Here is a 23,300-nt window from a genome sequence, read left to right on the forward strand (position 1 = left end):
AAAAAAAAAATTGCAAGCTGTAAATGAAAAACTTACAGCAGCAATTTTAAACAAAACAAAAGAATATTAGTCAAAAAAAATAATATTATAAATGGTTACTCAAAAACATTAGTTCATTATGAGATAATGTTGGCCAATTGGAAAATATTTGGATAATTATATTAAAAACAATATTTCGTCTCGAAAAAATTGCAAGATTTTGCTTAAACTGTCACCGAATATGATATCACTGATAATAGAAAATGTCAATAATAACAAAATAAATAGGTCTTTTCATTTTCTGGTCCTTCGAGCCGGATCTTCTTTAATAAGACATCACTGGCAATAGAAATTGTTTATAATAAGAAAATAATTAAGTCTTTTCATCTGGTACTTCAAGCCGGATCTTCTTCTGAAAAGAAGATCCGGCTCGAAGATATTTTACTTATTATTACTGTTATGGTACTTAACTTCACTGGTCCTTCGAGCCGGATCAGCTCAATCATTCAAATATATTTCCGATACACTTGCACAATCTCATATTGGCCTAAACATATAATAAAATTCATTTATGAATTGTTAGTAATTATATTTTTCTAAAAATGTCAGCACTGTATTCATTGAATTTTATTCAAAAAAAAACTTTGTTTTGATGGAATATATGAAAACAAGTATTTTTTGAAATAAAAATAAATGAATTATCGAAGTACCAAGACTAAATTGCACTTCCATTAACTACTAAAACTACGTCTTAGGTATATAATATATATAATTATATAAAGAACAAATATTTATATATATTTTTGTTTTTAAATATTAAAAAAATAAAAAATAAAACAGCTAAATATAATAGCTTTATATAATCGAAAAAAAAAATTATAGTTTCAAAGAAAAGTTATTAGGGGTATAAAATAATGTTTATAGCATTGATTACGTATAAATTTTAATTCATATGTAAAAACAAAAATAAACAAAAAAATGTAGTCAAAAAATATAATAACTGAAAAATAGATGTGAAATTGTGAGAAAATTATTAATTAATTAATAAAAATGGCTAAAAACCTATTAAAAAAAAAATTATGACAATAGAAATTGATTTTAAAGTTTTTTTTATATTTATTTTTATTTAAATCCACTGCATGGAATTATCAGTAATTTAATTATAATATAATTAAGGAAAAATAAAATTCGTACCCAAATTGAAACCGAAAAGTGTTAAGATTAATTTAGAAATTTTTATGGTAGTATTTTGATATATAAAAGGTATTCGAAACTACTTATGACTGTTATAGTAATTTACAATTTTGGTCCTTCGAGCCGGACCGGATTAGAAATAAAATCATAAATTAATTTTAATACTTTTTGAATCCATATATAAAAATTTGGTAAAAAGAATGCATTTCGAAATAAACTGAACAAAAAAAATCATAATATCCTACAGTACAGTGACATATATATATAATGCGCATGCGCTCACAAAATTACGCCATTAAAATGCACTTTTTTTTAAATATTACGTCAATATTTTTCGTTTTGAAGATTTAATTTTGTTGGCTTACGATTTTTTGTTTAAATATCTGTACTGTTTGTTATGAATTACTCGGGAAAAAAGTAAATTTCATTGAATTTCCAACAAGATTCTTTTAGCAAAAGACAAAAGTAATGCTTTAAGATATGACCAAATTTTTATTCATTTGTTATTTGTTAAAAATTAAAATGGTGGATAAATCCTATTAATTTTTCATTTCATTTTATAAAACATCTCTAGCCCAGCGGACATTTTTCATGTTATGACACAATTTTGAAAACTGTTCACTAGGAAAATATTGTGTGATAAAAAATTTAACGAGTTATATAATTATTAACTAGCAAAGAAAACTTTCATTTACTTACCAAAAAAAAAAAAAGAAAAGAAAAACCATGTTATTATTGTCAGTGTAAAAAAACAATCGTCAATTGCAATTTTATTCCAATGAAAAATTGCTTAGTAACCCGATCATCTTAGTTAAAAAAAAGTGGTAAACCTCGAAATCTAACGCAGTAACCTGAATTTTGGTAAGCACCTTTATTTTCATGGTGCAAATGTTGTCACAAAATTCACAAAATATGGTCACGCGTCCTTAGATTGTGAATATCTCGTTTCATTTGACGTCAATCGTATTAACATTTATTATGAGGGCAACAGAAACGAGATATTCACAAAAAAACTGATTTTCGCAACCTTTGACCTTGAATATCAAAGGAGGCGTACACGTGACCATATCTGACTTTTGAGACAACGTTTGTACTATCAAAATAAAGGTTGGCTTAAAATTTCAGCTTATTCCGTTAGCTTCCGAGGTGAAACTCTAAGATGATTCGAGTATAGGAGAAAAAAAAATCGTATATAATTGTAGATGTACTAAAAATTTGTTAATTTTATCGATTTCGATTATAATATTAATCGTTTAAAAAAAATGTATTGCTGTATAATTGTGGTATACAAAAAAAAAAAATGCTTTTTAGAAAACAAATCATTTCAAATTCTAAAAATGTCATTTAACTGCGTGTATAAAATGGATACATATACTCAAATTCTAATCATGTTGAGAAGAAAAAAAAAACTTACTTAATTATGAAAGTTGCCAGAAAATAGTTGACAATAATTTTACTAAAAATGCTATTTACAATAAGGTAAACTAATTTAGTCAATTACTTGCAAGAACACCTTACACAAAAAAAAAAACCTTTCTAGATACATTTTTAGTAAACGAAAGAATTTAAAAGTTTTTTAAAAATCAGGACTCTAAAAACTTACCCCTTGCATACAATCCTTCTTATATATATACGAAAAATATTATAAACTTACAAAAAAATAAAAATATTTTTCACTAAAATTGTCATATAGTTGGTGGAAAAACTATTACCAACCTATTAAATAATTGTTCGTTAAATTAATCCTAAAAAAAAAAACTTTTTGTGCCTCTAAGTCAAAAAAAAATCAAAACATCACCTTGCTTCGAACAAAAATTTGTTGTACTGAAAACATATTTTAATTTCACGAAAATAATTTTAAAATATTTCCATAAAAAAAAAAATTACACAACGAATTAATGGGAGAGCCAGGTCAAAAAATATTTGTTGAATTTACTAAAGCTGATCATTTGAGAATGGGTTATAGTAGTTGTGTACCCAAAAATACTGCGGTCAGTCAAGCGAACGATAGAACACGAGTCAGATATATGCTTTGATTTCCGTGGTATTTAAACGAATTCACCAAATCTGAAAATTGTTATACAAATTATATATTGCATATAAATAACAGTTATGACTGCCAGTCAGTTAAATGTTAGAACAGAGCTGGTCTGTCAGCCCTAATGTGTGTACAATAAATAAATAAGATAAAGTTATGATTGTCGTGGTATTTAATAACTGAAACTTATTTATTTATTGTATACTCAATGTCACAAAAAATGCTCGTTTTAAAACATTCTAAGTGTTACTATTATAACATAACATATGATGCGTACGCTTAGAATGTTTTAACTGTGGCACTTTTTCTGACAGTGAGTGTACATACATAAAGGCTGACTGACCAGCTCTGTTTTAACATTTAACTGACTGACAGTCACAGCTGTTATTTTTTATGCAGTATACTATTTGTATAACAATTTTCAGCTTTGGTAAATTCGTTTAAATACCACGAAAATCAAAGCATATATCTGATTCGTGTTCTATCGTTCGCTTGGCTGACTGCAGCATGTGTGTGTACACAACTACTATAACCAATCCTCAAATGATCAGCTTTAGTAAGTTCAATGAATTTTTTTCGGCCTGGCTCTTAATCCAAATGGATAATGTTTTAAAATCTAAGTCTTAAATCATTTTCTCATTTTTTAAAGCTATTTCCATCGTACTTTTTTCAATTCAAAACATCTTTATATAAAACTTAATTGTTCTATTTCACCAAAAAAACACATTTTGATCCAACTATAAATTCGTTTTGTACATAAATTTCAACTTCAGCTACTGTCAAATTTTAATCTCTCATATACAAAAAGATTTTTTTATACATTTGTTTCATTTTTTGTTTGTAAAATTAAAATTTCTTTTTTGACAGGCATGTATATTTGAGGTTATGGTCACAGTAGAATTTGTTGTTAAATCTCGTTTATTATTTCCGACAAAAAAAAAACAACTCTGTACTATCCTTTTAATAACTCTAAATATATCGCACATTTGATGAAAAAAAAAAATGTATTCATCTGAGTTAAATGGACTACATAAGTGTTGACGTCATCCAAAAAGAAATTAAAGGTTATGTAAACTGTCACTACACACTATTTGTTTCCTGTGACGTCAGACGTGTACTACTTAAGTAATCTATAATGAAAAAAAAAGATTTTTTATTTGTTATAAATTTTTTGTTTCGTTTTTCTCTTGGAATAAATAATTATATATTAAACGTCATAAAATTAATGATTAAACTCTCTATATTTATGTAGAATAGAGCTAATTTGTTGCAATGTACATTATTATAAAAATATACATATTATAAACTATTATTTTGTGAATTAGTGTTAAAGAAAAAATTAAATTTGTGTATAATATGCAAAATCCTTTATATTTTTTTATTTTCTGGAAAACCACAGCCCTCGAAGACATATAATCTCTGCTATTTTGGTTCAATTCTAAAGCGTAACAATAAATAGATCATTTCGACTGTATTTGGATAATTTGCAACTCTGGCTGATGGAATAATAATCCAAGAGAATCAAACGCCAGAGTATACAATTATACACATTTCCCAACTCCTAGAAAAAGATAATCTCGCAAGTAGGTCAGTTCAAAAGTCTAAGTTAAGAACGCTTAAAATTATAAAGAACTCGGATCAACCAAATTTCATTCGTTTCTCATTCACATTAGACTCAGTGTTTACGTCCTGTGGTCTAGAAAGGGGAAGCTTTGACGTTGTATTCATGGAGACCTTCATAGCCAATCCAATGGTTAAGAAACGCCACAATTACGCTGCTGTAGCAAAAGTGTAAGTTTTAAAAGAATTGCTCAAAGTCATAAGAGTAAGATAAAGATCTAAGAAAATTGCTAGAGAAGGATAGACAAGTTAATATAAAATGCCTTTTGCTGTCATTTACGCCTTTCCGCGGACACTTTTTGAGGTGAAACAGTCATAAGAGATTGTGCTCCTTTACGTCTGCACTCCAGAACTGAAGTTAAAATAATATGTTATCACCGAAAACTTTTTTGGAGGAAAAGTATAGATGTTGTTGAACAAACAGTTCTCTTTGCTCTGTACTGGAAATTGTTTGCATGGAAAAACAAATTCTAGTGCCATCTAGAGTATCTACTCTGTGTTAAGCAAATAAAACCATCCTAGGTAAGTATTATCTCTATTAAAAACAGTCTCAAACGAAAAGAACTCTCAGAGTAAAAACACAGATGGAATTACTCTGTAAAAAAATATTATCTAAATTGGTAAAAAATATTTAGTGATATTATTGATAAAATGGTAAGTGATCTCTGGTAATCTAAAATGGAACTGCTGAAAAGGGATACACTTCGTGTTTTAATTAGTACGAATTATTATCGACAGTTGACGGAGTTGATCTGATTTTTAATGACGTTTAAAAATGGTGAGTTCAAATATTGCCACCTGGTATTCTAAATTAGAATTAGATACTAAAACGGGTCCTACTTCCAGTTTTAAATCGCGAGATGGCGGTATTGCAACTACTACTTATAAATTTTCTTGTGAAACTTAATTTTAAATTATGACCAGCGATATCATCAAGTTTAGTAGTTAGTGGTTAATCTAACAAATCACAATGGCTCAGATGGTGCAAAGAATGGAGGAAGGAAGGATACCCAAGAAAATATTGCATGCCAAAGTGTACGCTACACGAAGAAGAGGCAGGCTTCGACTGAGATGGTTGGACCAAGTTATCGACAACCTGGGTGATGCGAGAGATCGAGCAATCTGGAAGAGAGTGGTCGAAGAGGCCAAAGCCCACTCCGGTCTGTAGTGCCTATTGGATTGGATTGGCTTATCTAACAGTGACATAATGGTGGTATCAGTTCATTTGCCTTTTCTTTTGTTGTATTGCTAAAGAGGGTAAGTAGGGTACGGTAATTGAAAAACACGTTTTTTTTTCTACGTAATATTATATTTTCAACAACAGTTTTTCGCTTCTATGTTTACAAATTTTTTTTCAAGTTTATAATATTTTTTGTCTTTTAATAATATTTTTTTAATAATAATTCCATCGATATATTAATTTTATGTTTTTTGTTATCTTTGTACAATATTTACAAAATTTTTTATGTATTTTTTAAAATTTATTATTTTTTTTTTTTAAATTTGAAAATAATTATAATATTTATTTTCTTATAAATTAATAATAATTTATTTTTTTCAAATATATTTTTGTGTCATATATATATAATATGTATATATATTTTTGTTAAATTTATTTATTTAATAAATATTTTAATTTAAGTAAGAAGTTTTTTTTTAGTTTTTAAATTTTTTTATAATTAAATAAATTGGTGTTAATTTTTGTTTTATTTATTTTTTTTATTATGATATTTATTTTGGAAAGCGAAATTTAAAAAATGCAATTTGCATTTATAAGTTTTTTTTTTTTTTTTTTAAATAGAATTTAATTTAATTTAATAGAGTTTCGAAGATAAAATTCTTAGTTATATTTATTTAATTTTTTATGATAAACTTTTAAAGTATCAACAATTCATAATTTTTTTTTCTTTGTAGTTAGACGGAAAAATTAGTTTTGTGTATGCGTCTTGCGTTAAAATTGACATTTTTCTAAATGCATAATAAATATAAATATGTATTCTTCTAGAATTTCTAGAATTTTTTTTTAGTTCTCATTTTAAATATATATATTTATTTTATTTTATTTTATCAATATAATTTATTTAGTTTAAAATAATGTAAAATACCCTAACTTTTTAAATAACTCAAAATTAAAAAAAGTCAAACCATTTTTTTAAATGCAAAAGAGCTTCGCTATTAAACAAAACTGGATATTTAAGAAAAAAGTTTCTATTATGGAGTTGAAAGGCGAAATTTTACTCGTAAAGTCGTATTTTCTAGTTTCAAAGTGGAATTTAAAAAAAAACATTTAACTCAATATTTGTCGGTTAGTTTAACCTGTCAGCACTCGCGTGATGAGAATTTTGCTCACGAACGAATTAAAATTACCGAACGGTTGACGCGTGTCCCTACAGATCAAAAAGATAGGTCTGGTATACTTTCTTGTAAGAGAAATTTAAATTTTGAAATGAATAAAAAATTACGTTTCAATCAAAATTTAAAGACCTTTGAAGTCAATTAATTTACTTTTGATTAGTAAGCAAAATTTAAAACTTTGAGTAAGATTCTTTTTCTAAAAATTTTCCATCCAATTGAGCTAAAACAAGTAAGCAGAACAATTTTTAGGGAGCATGTTAGAATTATTAAATATAGTTCTGAACGCCAGCATCCAGGTTCTAATATAGTTCCATAAGTTATGTTCTGAAAGGGAGAGCTTATTGAAAAGGTCAGACCAGAGAGAATAAAGCCAAGTGCAAAATTTTGTCTGGGTCTAAGTTATTTATCTAGGCTGAGGAACTTGTTTATTGAAATCGTATATAATTTAAATTTATTCCAATTGGTTTCAGTTACTATCGTTAGTGGCGCTGTTATCGTATAAATGAATTTAAAAGATGGCGTCTCGAACATAAAACTATTGAAAATTTAAAAATAAAATAAATTTTGTTTCCTAAATTTTTAGTTTGTGAATTATCTCACTTATTATTTTAAATACTTTTTATGTTTTATTTAATTTTTCAAAATATGATAATTTTTTTGGTCTATTTTATGTTTTTTTATTATAATTTTTTGTATACGTTACGCAATTTTTTTCTTTTTTCAAAATTGTATTTCTTTCGAATTTAACACTTACTTCAAATGAAGAGAAGAGATAAAACTACAAAATTCTTGTTTTTGTTAAAACAGCATAAGACTTTTCGTTTAATATCACGTCTATAATTAATATATTTTTAATTTTTTATTATATAAATAGTTTTTTTTTACGATTTTGTTAAAATATGTAACTTAATGTATGGTAAATTCTTTTTAAAATTAAGTATAATTAATTATTCATATAATTTTTTTTTATTTTTTCATTTAATTTACATAAAATTTTGGCAGTATTTTATTTTAACATATTTTTTGGTCATTCCTGCTATCGCGTTAATTAGATTAACTTTGTTTTGCAATGTATTAACAGAATCTAAATCCTCTTCCGTGAAGATTAGCCTTGATTATCGTTTGAGTCGACTTTTTTTGGTTTTACTTTGATGATTGGCACGAATATACGCCAAAATTTTTAAAAAACGTAATTCCCATTAACGAAGAAATGACTTTTTTCTTTTCATAAATCTTATTTAATCTAGAAATATTTTTGAATCTTTTTATTTTCATTTTGTTTTCAACTAATTTATATCACCAAATACTTTTTTTGTGAAAGAGCGACAATAATTGTGGGAAATTATGTATTTTTTTTTTAAATTTGCAAATGATAGATTTTTATTTAATTTTAGAATCTATGACATCATAAAATTTAATTTTAAAGCTAGCTACTATTTTTTTTCTTCTCTTAAATAAATTTTATTTAAATTTCAAACAGGTTAATTTAGTTTGAGAACTTTCAAAATGTCGTTAAATATCGGGAAGTGGTCAAGCTTTAACTATTCTTATACTTAAAAATTCAATGCTTAATTTTTCAAATGACTTTTTTGCCTCAAGTTCAAGTTTCAAGTTTTATAAGTTTTTGAAAGTTATTAAATTCTGAGTTTATTTTTTATGGGAAAGAAAACACACTTCGGAAGAGCATTGTCGCGGATTTAATTTGTAATTCGTCAGCGAATACGAAAAAATAATTCCCGATGAAAACATACATATTTGACGGCATAGTTTCCAATTGAAATTTAAATAAAATATAGACTATTGACAATTAAACGTACTGACATCTGGTGTTAAAATCTAAAACCCATTATATGAGTTTTTTTATTCATGATATATTTCAATCTTATTTGCGTATACATAAATCTATTCTCATATATAATGGATTTAACTGAACTAAAGTCGAAGATATTGGACAAGAGCCATATTACAAAGACATTTTTATTAAAATATATTCGCTGATCGTTTATCTCCATGTAATTCGTTAAAACTCAACCCTTGACCTAACATCTACATTCTATCATCTATAATATTTGACTTTAATTGTCAATAGTTAATTAACCTTTTAATTATATTCACTTTTATCTAATTTATTTTCTTTTAAATGATTTAAAGCTTTGTTTTGTCACATTTTCTAGTCATAAGAACGATTATTATTTCATTTTTTTTCATAATTTTCTAACTAATTTTCACAATACATAACCTAAATATTTTTGTGACACTTCGGATAATTTTTTTGAATTAATTTGAAAAATAAAATTTTAAGAGTGTTTAATAAATAGATGATAATAAAAATAGTGTTTTTTTTGTTTGTTACTAAAGTGCAGGTACAGATCTACTTTATTTAAATTCAATTTTTCCAATTTAATGAAAATATATTTTATAGAGTTAAATATTTAATGTGGATTAAATTAAATTTTTGCAAATTTACATAACAATTATAAATATATATTCTTAAAAATAAATATTAGATAGGTGTACTCACTTAATGGACTCTTAAAAGTGATTTTTTTCTTTGGTTATGTATCTTTTTATCTGTCACTTTGTGATGTTATAAAAGTAAAGTCAATAAAGTGAGGTTAAAAAACTGAATAAAATTTGGTTTAAAAAAATATGAGTTTGTTTTACAATTTAATACTGTTTTCGCTAATGTCAATTAGTTTAAACTAGTAATTATTTACGTTACTTAATAAATTTTATAATATTTTGCGTATTTTAATGCCAAGTTATTAGGTAAATAGTAAAGATCAATTAAACTATTAATTGTTTTGATGTTTTAAAACATAACCTAATTAATTTTTTTTTTTGTTAATTATATTTAAATTCTTGGATGTATTTTTTAATGAATTTTCTTTTGCTTAATATGTGTGTGGTTTTCGACCCAAAACACAGTACCTATATGAAATCGCGCACGCTATAAAATTGTTTTCATCAATATGGTGAAACGTTCAAAATAATTCAATTCGCTTCACAAGGCAATTTCGAGCCTTAAAAAGTATAAAATATAATTGAATACACTATCGAATTGAATTCAAGGTGGATCATCCACATCTTTGTCGCGTAATGCTTTTAATAAATGGCTACGTAATTCTGATTCAGAACTTCGCCATAATAATACAAGTTCATCTTTCGATAAACGTTCTAATGGGGACTTACCGTTCGAGTTACGTGGACTACAATTTGGTGGTGGTGGCGCTGGTGGTAAATCATGCTCTTCGCATCGTGATGAATTTCTTCGAGATCTTCTACCGTCTGATTTATCTAAGCTTGTGGTTCGACGATTTTGTGATTTATCTAAACTTGATGTCCGACTTGATGGGGGACGTGATTGAGATTTATCTAGACTAGATGTACGATTTGATGGAGGACGCGATTGAGATTTATCTAAGCTGGATGTACGATTTGATGGTGGTGGACGAGATTGAGATTTATCCAAACTAGAAGTTCGAGTTGATGGTGTGGGATGATGTGCTTGGGATGTATCTAAACTTGATGTTCGCGTTGGAACGGAATGATGGGGTTGAGATTGATCTAAGCTAGTTGTTCGACTCGACGTTGGCGGTGGTCGAGATTTTTCTAAGCTAGATGATCGACTTGATGAAGGACGTCGATTTTGTGATGGATTCGATAATCGTGAAGGTTTTTTCGCTTCGGGAGATGATTTTGGAGGATGACTTGAATCTAATGATTGAGAATGCCCTTCTAATTTTTGATGCTTATTTTGATTTTGTGTATTATGATGATCACCTAAACTTCTATGACGCTGTTTGATTTTTTTAGGTTTAGGAGCTAAAGGCGGAGGTCCTGAGGGTGGTTTTGATGTATCTTCAATTTCAATTCGTATATGTGGATTTGTTTGATTATTCTTTTGCGGCTGTGACGTACTTGGTTTTGGAGTTTTTAGTTTATTCTGTAATTGTTGAATTGTCATCTGATTTCTACGCATGATTTCATCATTCGATAATGTTTTGGCCACACTTAATTGTATTTCGTCATGATCTTGTTTACTGGTCGTTGAATCCGGGATATTATGGACACTCTTCGCTGTTTCAATTGGCACAATCTCTGTTGATCCAAATTTATTGTTGGACGATAAAATGATATCACTTTTACGTCGAATCAAATCATTATCTAAAACATTTAATGTCGATTTGTTTGTGTATTTGGGTAATGTCGCTAATTTTCTACCAATACTTTCTACATCAGATAGTTTACGAACCATATCCATTGGATTATCTGATAAACTACAATCAGAAATATTTTCTATGGATAGTACAGGACTTTTGACAGCACTTAACTTTTGTCCACCAACGACATCTAAATAACTGGATCGTCTACTGTTTATGTCTGGTGGACTACTTTGTAAGAATGATGGATCACGACTTAATCGTCTACCGACCGCAGTGCTTGTGTTGAATGTGTTTGACAGCACGCTATCCGTACTAAATCGGCGTACATTCAATGTACTTGAACTTTTCGATTGTTTCATTTTTGCCCGTGGACTGAACAATTGTTTAACAAAAAGACGTTTCGCTGGTGATTTTATAATGTTTGGTGATGTGGTGTCAATTTTTGGATTTGAACGTCTAAAATGACGTCGTAATATATTTGGACTTAATTTTGAACGTTTTTCATCACCTGAGGCTAAGTCTTCTTCATCTGGATCCTCCTCAATTTCCATTTCCGTGACGGATTCTAATGTGGATAGATCGCGTTCTTCTTGCTGCACCCTAAAACAATTGGAGAAAAAGATTTGTCATTATTAAGTAGAGAAGTTTTATTTTGAATGGCCTTATTTCAAAGCTGGAGAGCGATTATGTGGTGTGCTTCTCCATTTTCGTGGTTAATTTTAAATGTGCCGTCATTTTTATAGAATGCCTTACATTTCGACATCAGGCCAATAAGAACATTTCGAGTAATGAAAATCTCGAAATCTTTGATATTTGAAAGGTTTGATAGTCTAATAATCTCTTGTAAAGCAGATTTTTTTCTTTGAAGATATTTGAAGACATAGATCTACCTCTGCGCTAATGATTCTCAAGCCAAAGATGATTTCAAAATAAATATAATTGATACCATTCAAGATAAAAGTGTGGAAATGTATATCGAATGTTTATTTTTCCTTCTGAGGGCTTCCTTGGTGAAAATTTATGAACGGAAAAAGATATCTGCTTACCTTCGAATTTCTTGTATCATCTCGAAAAATTGTGCTTTGCTCTTTCTACGCCGACGCTGTTCGTGTTCCTTCTGAAACAAATAAATTAATCACAGCAAACACAAGTAATGTAAACTCTTAAATGAACATGTAAGGGAAAGGGGTCTAAACTAAATACGTTTCTATTCTAACTACATTTATAGAATCTAACACAAACCCTTTTTACACTTTTCTGGAAGAGACTAGTTATTTGTCCTTGTCTTATTGTATGTACCAATTCTCTGGCAGCATGATGTGGCGATACCAATTCCACGCAGTTTATAAAACGGTATAATTTCTGTAACATAAAATTTTCGATTTGAAAGGAGATATGAAACGAATCCAGACACCAGAATGATTTTGATGGCATGATAGATGTAAATCGGTTCAGTCGTTTCTAGAAAATATTGTTTTTGAATGAACAGTTTAATAATTACCTGACTGAAGAACATTATGTTTCGGCTACGCCATATAGTACCTTTCGGTTTATGTCGTAATATGGGTAATGTATATCGATAAAATAGATGTTCGACAATAAGTATTACACATCCAACTAACATTCCAACACCAAGAGAAATAAAAACTCCAGCTACGGCAGCCACACCTAATGGTCTGGGTTGAGCCATATCCGTAGCTAATTTAAAACAGGGTAATCCCCCGTACCATTTTTCTTGTAAGATATCCATGTAACCATTACTGGAATATTTTGCAATTACTGCCGAAATACTATCCTACGAATTATAAAAAGAAGGTTATACAGTTTTTAGGAAGTTATACTTCTTCGGTAATTAATAAATATAATAATTTATAAATAAAAGATTCATAAAAACGTTAGTGAATTGATTACCTTCAAAGGGAAGCCTTTAGTCATTCCAACACCGTAAGCATCTTCATTAATTGTATCCCCAATTTTTTGTAATTTACATCCATGATCTGTTGCACGATAATAATCTAAAATCGGTGTGTCAGCAATTAGTATATCCAATGATCCATTACGTAATTTTCGTACACCTTCTTCAACATTTTCTAATCTATATTTTGACATATGGTCCCATAAATGTCGATTTGCACGTTGTACATAATATTCGGCTGCTGAGGACATTGGTGCACCGACTTTTTGACTTAATAGCTGCAAGAATGGAATACAAAATTTATTGTTTTTAAGTTTGTATGTCCGGGTTAAACCTTGCTGAGTTTTAAATAAACTATCTTCAATACGTTTAGTTTGGATGATAATGTATTGTTAGCTTAGTGACGTCATTCTAAATCCAATATGGCAGACCACTCAAGATGGCGGACTTGAGTGGTCTGCCATACTTTTTAACTACTCCCATGAAAAAGGTATCAAATTATATAGTTTGTAGAGAAGAATACGAATTACAAATGTAAATCAGAAGATACATTTTTGTGGTAAGCAGAACCTGGTTTTCACATCGCTTTCATCATATTTGATATAATTCTTTTTGTATAGTACAAGAGCCCGTGTAAGGTCGATCTTCACCCATCTGATAACCAGATGAGACATATTTTTCTATCGAAAAGTGTTCATGTCTAGTTTTATCAATTTTTTCCATGAACGGTTTTTTCTGGCAAGCCTATACTTTTATTTTTGTAATTAAATTATCTTCTGATACCAATTTCGACTGGTTAATAGATTTGTGTAGATCTGTTCATATCATATGAACAGATAAGCCAGTATAGGTAACTACACCCATTTGTTAACTAATCGAAATCGGTATCAGAATTTTAAAGGTTAAAGTTCAAGTCCAAGGCCACATAAATTTTATCATGGTCTCGAACTTTTTGAACACTCTGTATATATAATTTAAATTACCACACAGAGATAGATACAATTCTTAATTACGAAAAAAAAAAAATATTTCAATAATTTGTTCCCCATACAATAATTTTATCGTATAAAAAAGTTTCTAGTTCGAGGTACCTACATTTCTTTTCCATTTCTGTGTTTCGTTTCAGAGTTTTTTTCCTTGCCCCAGGGAAATTAATAATATACCTACACTTTCTATTTTTAATATGAAACATAAACTGCTTAGGGGAGAAAGAAAACTCAACGTGAATAATCATAATTAGAAAAATATATTAATGAAAATAGCAGGCGAGAACGTCATACGACCTCTATGTCTATAATCAAGTTAATACTATACAGAGTAATTCAGAATGATTGCACATGAACGACAAAGTGATATCGAGAAAAAATTTAATAGTTCAGACTCTCTCAATTTATAGGCCAACTTTTTTGAGGTACACACTTCGTGATCATGAGGGATGGGTTCGTAATGTTATCAAAAACAAAAATCCAAAAATGATGCACTACAATTTGCCACGAAACGATCTTTTTTATCGGTGTTTTTGAAAAGTTGGAAAACTATTGTTTTTCGCTGATAACATTAAATCGGAAAGTAGAAGATAATTCCGACCAGCATTTTGGGTTTTGGACTGAAATTTGGGTTTGCGAGCTTACCCCTTAAAAATTGTTTTTATAAAAATGTTTAATGTAAAACTAAAACAGTTTCAAATATGGTGAAAGCGACGAAAAACTGAGATTATGCTTGCGATGAAAATGTATTGTCATTCTATTGACATATGACTGCAAAATTTGAGCTAAAACGGAAACTGTGAAGTGGATCAAATTCAATTTTCAAAATTTCATTAAAAATCGTATGAAAATTTTTAATATCGGATACACAAAACCTCTTTAGTATATACCACATTATAATCTGTATATGGACGTAATAAAACAGAACATTTTGTATTCTAATTTTCCCTCAGTGAAATGGTATTATTAGCCATTAGCTTTCAATTTTCGTAAGAAAATTTCTTGTAATGTATTTAGTTGAAGGAAATTTTTTGTAAAATTGCTAATTTTGATAATATACTAAAAATGGGAAATTTAATTTTCTTTTTGAAATAAAATTTTTTATGAAGAATTTTAGAAGAATTATTAGCCATCGTTATATAGCCTTAATTCATGCTCTCCGCCAGCCCCGTTAGCCAGGGTTCTTTTCTGGAAATCCAGGTAAATATTGCTGAAATTTAAACGATTGATAAACTTATCTTCAATATAGAGATGATTATAGAGTGGCTAGGTTACTCGCTGCGAATACGGAAAATTGAGAGGTCAAAACTCATCCATTTCAAAAACTAAGGTATAAATTGGTTTTTAATATTGCAGAGATAGAAGCTGTATCCTGTGAGGGGGGTATAAAAATTATTGGCATGAGAAACGGTACTTACACTTCGATCGTGATAATTGCTGACAGCATTATGAAAAAATAATCCAGCAATTAAGGCTGCAATATTGGCAGTGTAACTAGCAACAAAGATAACAGAAAACCCACCCCAAACATTAATTAAAAATTTATTAGGCCAACTTTTAGGTGCTTTAAATGCCACCAGATGTCCACACAACAAACCCCACATCACCCATAACGCTGAACTCATACTAAAATTTTTCGATCGTTGTCGACCCCACGGATTCAAACCAAACGGTGATAACCATTCATAAACAGCCACGGCAATCGCTGTAATATTTAAACTTGTAAATATTGCGATCCATAATTCCGTGGAAAATGGTAGTAAAAATGAAAATAATGGTATTTCAGTTTTTTGCTGGGGTGCCGCTAAAAATGACACACCACTAAAAAAGAATGGAGCACTAAAATCAATCACTTCCGATCGTATACTCGATACACTTAACGCAGCAAAACTCATGTGTGCCGCTCCCGAAACTAAATCACCAACAATTCCATTCCATTTCACATTCGTATTATCATAATCCTCGTCATTTTCATCATCTTCGAAATCATCAATCGATTGACGAAATTCTTTACCGAAATGTTTATAAATTCCATCACGGAAATATCGTGATTTTAATGATTTTTTCGTGAGTATCGATAAATCACGTTTCGATTTTTTTGTGCGTATTTGTGTTCCAAATAATCCATCAGCCACAATATATAAACGAAAATCAAATTCGAGCTCTTGTGCAATATTTTCGAGGAGATCCATTGCTAGACCATAACAACAATTTGTACGGTATTTATAACGTTGGAATGGTAGAAATCCATTTTTATCGATGTAATCATTCGGTGTGGATGAATGTCGAAAGTCAAATGGATTAGTCGAGCCAGAATTTTCATCTTCCTCTTCTTCTAAACGTTCGTGTGTTTCCATTTCGTTGAAGACCAATGTTAAATTGTCTTTATCGGATGTTAAGACTCGATGACACGGTAAACCTGGAATTAAAAGAAAACAAATTAGTTTTTTTTTTCTGAAACCACTTTTAGAAATTTCAAGAATTTCCATTATACAGGGCGTTCTGTTATTAACTGCAGATCGTTGGCCTACAGAATAAGCTCATAAAGACAAACAAAAAAGCTCTTTACCTAATTTCGATATGAGGCCAGATTCGGGAGATGTGCCTATGGGAAAATAGAAAGATTTATGAATTCACAAACCTATCAAATTCATTAAATTAGTAGGTGTCACTTAGAGAAGACTCTCATAAAACAATAATTGATTTAATTGAGTATGGAATAGAAATATGGTGAAAATAATTAAAATGAAATTAACTTCTATAAAATTATGTAGAGGTTATGATTTACAATGTTAAAAGGATATTTAATGCGCGAAATATTTTACGCGAGTGCTGACGGGTAAAATAACAATATGGGATCTTAAAAACTAAATAGTTTTCATACAATGCTCAAGTATGTAGTAGAAATAACTAAACTAAAAATATGTTTAAAACAAGTGAAAACAAACAATTGTTGAGTTAATTGTTGAAATACCATGTATAGGCAGTGTTGATAACATTTCACATACATACATATCTGACATATTTAACTGATATTCTCATATAATGCGCAAGTGTTGATGCGCAATCGTTTGTTTTTTTTTGACGTCATGTAAATAACAAAAGATATTCACTTTGATATTCCTATATTATTAATACATACTATAAAATTTGTACCTAATTAACGCCCTCGTGGGTAAACAGTGATGTTTACAAAAAAATGTTTCAAACAAAAGTTGTTTATTTTTTTGTAAGGAACATTTTTTACATTTAAACTTTTATTCTATCTCTAACGGTTTACAAGATGGGTACTACGGACCCATGACCCAATTGACCCATGTTGCTCATTTACGAACTTGACCTCACTTTTTACGTCCTAAGCACGCTGTAAAAATTTCAGCTTGATATCTCTTTTCGTTTTTGAGTAATCGTGACCACAGACGGACGGACGGACGGCCGGACGGCCGGACGGACGGACGGACGGACGGACAACCGGAAATGGATTAATTAGGTGATTTTATGAACACCTATACCAATTTTTTTTTTGTAGCATCAATATTTTTAGGCGTTACAAACTTGGGACTAAACTTATAATACTATGTATATTTCATATATACATGGTATAATATGTATATTTCATATATACATGGTATAAAAAAACATATTGATAAAACGGAAATTAAATGTGGCTATAACAATGAGGTTTTGTGAGGTTGGCTAGCACAAATAAAATGGATACATAACACGTATTAAGATCATATACAATGATAAACTTTGAATGGACCTCATTTTTTTTACACTGCTAACTAACATTATACACATAGTAATGATACACTAAACGGTATAAAAATTGGAAATCGTATCTAAATTATTGGCAGAGAGAACATGGAACCATAAGGTCCATCAACTGAGTCGACATAGAGCGCCAAATGGACAAAATTTCGTTAAAATGTTGCTCACGTTCAGAACAATAATTCCTTAAAATAAATTCCATTTTATAATTGAAAGATTAAAGTGGTTCGGCTACCACGAGACTAGTCAACTAGTCAACTAGTCAACTAGACAATGTATGTTGTAAATGTAAGAAAATGCTCTACAAATATCGTAAACTAGGCAATTTGTATGACTTAAATGTAAAAAAAACCTCTAAAAATATCAAAAAAGCGTAAAAAATCAAAGTGTTATTATGTTTTCTTTTTGAAAAGCGCCGAAAAGAAATGTTTTTTTTTTATACCATGTATATGAAATATACCAAGGTATACTAAGTTTAGTCCCAAGTTTGTAACGCTTAAAAATATTGATACTGTGAACAAAATTTTGTTATAGGTGTTCATAAAATCACTTAATTAGTCCATTTCTGGTTGTCTGCCTGTCTGTCGTCTGTCTGTCCGTCTGTCATCATGATATCAAGCAAAAACGAAAAGAGATATCAAGCTGAAATTTTTATAGCGTGCTTAGGACGTAAAAAATTAGGTCGAGTTCGTAAATGAGCAACATCGGTGAATTGGTCTGGATTTTTTTCGTAAACATCACTGTTTACCCGTGACAGCGCAAATTTTATAGTACGTATTATATGGGAATATCAGTTATATATGTGTGACATGTATGTATTTGTAACAAGTGAAAACAAACAATTAACTCAGTCAATTGTTTGTTTTCACTTGTTGTTACACGGATTAATTTTTGTACAGTTAATATTATTGAGTGTTCTTTCCTACGGTGGTACAGTGTTAAAAATCACAATTTTAAAATGAAATAATTCTAAATTTCACCATGCAAGAGGCTTCAAAACTGTATTTATTGTGATCAAGGGACTTTGAACTGTCATTAACCGCAAAAAGTAAATATTTATCGTACTTGCTCAAACAGCCTAAATAATGTTTCATTTTTTGCGTTTACAAGTATATATCATATCAAAACAGAGCTTTATCCAAGTCTGATATACAGTTTAGTCCTTTTTATTTCTACAAGAGAAAACATAACTGGATTACTGGATTTACTAAAATAACTTTGTTAGTACAATATTTTATTATAAATTAACCAGGATTCAATGACGGTCATCGTAGGTATAAAACCACATAGACTGGAAATGTCAGAGGTTATAATATGTTGTGATATCTTGAGAATGGACGACAGACATTATAGACTCACACTAAAACGAACACATTTATTTACCTGCATGTAATAGGTATCGAACCACAATTACCTTTGCCAAGTTTAATTTAAATGAATTTTTATTTTACATTGGTTAACTATTTGACCTAAAATAAGTTGTATTTCTTAATGTCAGTTAGTAGGTTAGGTTTAAGTTATATTGGCTGTGCACGAAGGACACATTTAGACTATAGAGAACCTTTGTGATACCATATTTGTGTTTTACCACCTTTCCGCTGATAATTTCATTTATCAGCTCCTCAATTTCAGAGGCTGAGTGCACCTCCTTCATGCACTACGCCAGCCCATCACAACTATTAATTAAATTAATTTTGTTGCGACGTCGGGAATCGAACCCGCAACCCTGAGCATACCGTGGACGGAATTGGTTACGCCTAAACCAACTGAGATCATAGGGCGACATCAGTTAGTAAAATCTTAGATAATATGTTTTACTAGATATAGGCCCAACGTATACCAAATGTGTACATTTTTGCTTCACAGAGAAGATAAACAAAGACAATAATACAATATTCAAACAGCTGACAGAGAAACACAATTACTGAGCATAGTTTTGAATGCGCATGATCGTATTGGCGGAAGTCAGCTGCTTCAATAGTTACTTTTTGTTTAATTAATTCTATACAAAAGTTCTAAAAAATGGGTCGATATTGATTCATTTTTGTTTGAACCCAAAACTAACAACCCCACCCCCCCGTGAATCCGGCACTGGTTTTGGAGTTATCGTGTTGACAGGCGGAAAGGCAGGCAGACAGATAACAGGAAATGAAGTATTTAGATGATTTTATAGACACCTATACAAAAAATGTGTTAGTAGCATCAATAGTTTCAGGCGTTATAAACTTGGGACTAAATTTAGTATACCTTGATATATAATTCATATATACAGGGTATAAAAAGCCTTCGAAATCTCGCATATGAAAGATAGGTACAATATGGACTAGGCGTGCTAGGGTTTATCCCGTCAGAATAATTTTTTTCCCCGAATTTTTTATATTTTTTACTGGTTGGACAGATATTTTGTCCAAGTTTTGAGCTGTCACACCGAGATATTTCGAGAAAGTAGAACTCGAAACGAACAATTTAAAAAAAAAGTAATTCCGCGATTAGAGTAAACTTTTTATTGGCTTTATATATTAAAAATCGGTGTGACAGACAGAACACATCAAATTTTTCCGGAAATAGATAAAATTTGCAATAAAATGTTCTTTTACAAATTAATTTCCATGAAAGTGCAAAACACTAGTAATGATTAAAAATTAAAAAAGAATATTTCTGCCAGAATTAATCCTGACACACCTAGTCCATATTGTACCTATCGTTAAATAGCATTGATTCATATGCGAAATTTCAAAATCCATGTAAGTGCATTTTTACTGTCACGAGTAAATCCCCGGCCACTACTTCATGAACTATTTGAAGCTCTTTAGGACTAGCAGGAGTGCTTTGACGTCAACGGACTTCAGGGGAGAGATGGTCAAAGAAAGACTGGCTCAAGTGAGTCCACCTTCTCGTAGCAAGAGCTGGACCGTGACAGAGAAGGTGAAATATCGTTTATTTCCCCTCCTCACTGTGACTGCTCCTGAAGTATTCATGATACACTGTGAGGCACAGGCGTTTAGCGTGCCTGCCGCCTAGCCAGTCTCCTGTAATAGTCGCAACAATTTTGCTAATAGAGGCTCTTGGAAGTGATAAAAGATCTTTGAAACGTACTCAGACCATATCTATCTTGTAGTATGACAAGTACGTTCCTCCCTCCATTAAAGATTGAGGGAGGAACGCTTTTCCGCTTCTAATTAAGTTATTTAGGATGAGTCGCTGGAGTTTAAGCTACATGATTTATTCTAAACACTCTGTATTAGCGTCTTTTTAAGCTTTAGGTACATAATTCACATTTGTATGTTACACGTGCTGATATTACACATAGACCTAAACATATGGCGGCCAACATGGTATTAAAATGATATTTTCTATATAGGATTATATTTTTCATGTATCTAGTGTTCGTTACTCGTCGTATATTTTTACGCCTCATATATAATACCCAGAACAAAATATAACACAGAACTAAACAACAGAAGGCTCACTTTATGATTATGACTAAGATAAATTTCATCTAATTTGTGATATAATATAAATAAATGAAATGAAAGAAAAGAAAATCTTTACAAACAACAACAGAAAACAAATACAGAAAAATAAAAATCGTTCGATATTTTGTTTTCTTTCAAGATTTCCTAAACACAACTGATGAAAATATAATAATAATAATATACAAAGTGTTCTGTTATTAACTGCAGAAACCTAATTTTCCAAAATAAGCTCATCAAGAGCAACAAAAAAACTCTTTTCCAAATTTGGATCTGAGCCCTAATTTGAGAGCTACAGGTATGACAAAAATTGATAATTTTGTTTATTCACTGACTATAGGGTATAGGGTAGGACAGTGAAGTGTACGATTTTGAAAGCTCTGTAAAGTAATAAGCCCATAAATTAATTTAATTAAGAGTTGTGGTAGGCTTGCGTAGTGCATGGTATATGCATGAAGGAGGTGCACTCAGTCTCTGAAATTGAGGAACTGATAAATGAAATTATCAGCGGAAAGGTGGTAAAACAGATATATGGTATCACAAATGGCTCTATAGCCTAAGTGTGTCCTTCGTGGACAGCCAATATAACCTAGCCTAACCTAGCCTAATTGCGCGTTGATTGGGTTGAAGTTTGTCGACTATAAAGGAATTGGTTGTGTTCTGAAGTTTTTATCCCTTGCGTTCTAAAATGGGATACTATTACAGAAAACGGAGATATTTTCGTAAACATTATTCACGCGATATTTTCTTCGTTAATATGAAAAAATAGTATCATTGATCGAAAATTTACGATTTTAGTAATATTTTAACACTCATTACTATCGAATGCATTCTTGTCAGTTACTCTTTTTCCGGGTTCTATTTTTGAGTCTATTTTTCCCCTGAATCTATCATTTCTGATCTAATTTTGCCTAAATTCCAAATAAAAACGCATCAATTTTGGAACTAATTTTCTTGTCGCGAGTTTTTCGAATGGGGACTGGACAAAAAAAGTATCCAAAGTAAGTTCGTTTTGAAATTTTATTTGCAGTATTAATTGTTAAAAAATATTGATAAGTTGAAAATCATTCAAAATCACTTTTAATCCCTAATCAATTTTGGAGTATTTTCAATAGAATCCGAAATATTTGCAAGAAACAAATCTAATTTATAGCTCAGCCGCATAAAATATGAAAAGATTTCCCTCCAGAAAAAAGGAAAAAACCCCAAAACTACGTGGTAATGAACAATTCGGTGTCAAATATATTTATTTATTGCCAATATCTCAGTTTCCATTGCAAATGCGTCAAAAGTGATTTATTCAAAACTTTTTCCATATCTTCGTATGTTTTCGAGATTTTCAAAAAGTAATTTTGGGGGTAGTTTTTAATGTGTTCTTACTCCCTTAATAGGATTCAATATTTTTTAACTATGTATACTTCAAAGTTATATTCGAAAATGCCGGCTTCCAAGTTGATAGTAGTTTAAATCTCCATTTTATTGAACTAAATAATCTTCTTAGAGATTTTGATTTTTCAGAATTCCATTCAAAATTAAAGCTTAAAAGTGATCCTTAACTTACCACGTAAGCATTGACCATCTTCATCCAATTCACTTTCCATAACGAAAGGTGGTGCCAATGCGGTCACAACTCGAAATACACTACGTGGACGTGTCGATAATCCGGATACAACAATGTCACCACCCGGCCATACAATTGTATCCAAATGTACTGAACGCCCCGAAATTCGACCAACCGTTCGCCATGTTAATTTTTCATGAGCTGAAACAAGAAATTTTAAATTAAATTTAAAAGTAAAGTTT

The 23,300-nt window shown here is 30.0% G+C and overlaps 1 protein-coding gene across 2 annotated transcripts; it reads right to left on the bottom strand.

Moving 5' to 3' along the window:
• Positions 1-360: 360 nt before the first annotated feature.
• Positions 361-23,157, bottom strand: LOC123305723. 2 transcript variants are annotated; one of them, XM_044887524.1, is made up of 8 exons: positions 23,059-23,157; positions 15,672-16,672; positions 13,264-13,545; positions 12,854-13,147; positions 12,595-12,714; positions 12,399-12,469; positions 10,379-11,952; positions 361-391 (listed from the first exon to the last, which is right to left on the bottom strand). In XM_044887524.1, exons 1-8 carry the CDS (start codon positions 23,096-23,098, stop codon positions 375-377), a joined length of 3,399 nt encoding a protein of 1,132 aa, XP_044743459.1. In that variant the 5' UTR covers positions 23,099-23,157; the 3' UTR covers positions 361-374. The 2 variants fall into 2 exon arrangements, with proteins under 2 accessions (XP_044743459.1, XP_044743458.1); XM_044887523.1 differs by lacking the exon at positions 361-391 and having other exon boundaries at positions 10,120-11,952; positions 12,399-12,466.
• Positions 23,158-23,300: the final 143 nt, after the last annotated feature.

This window comes from Chrysoperla carnea, chromosome 1, assembly GCF_905475395.1.
Source record: "Chrysoperla carnea chromosome 1, inChrCarn1.1, whole genome shotgun sequence".
Taxonomy (NCBI): domain Eukaryota; kingdom Metazoa; phylum Arthropoda; class Insecta; order Neuroptera; family Chrysopidae; genus Chrysoperla; species Chrysoperla carnea.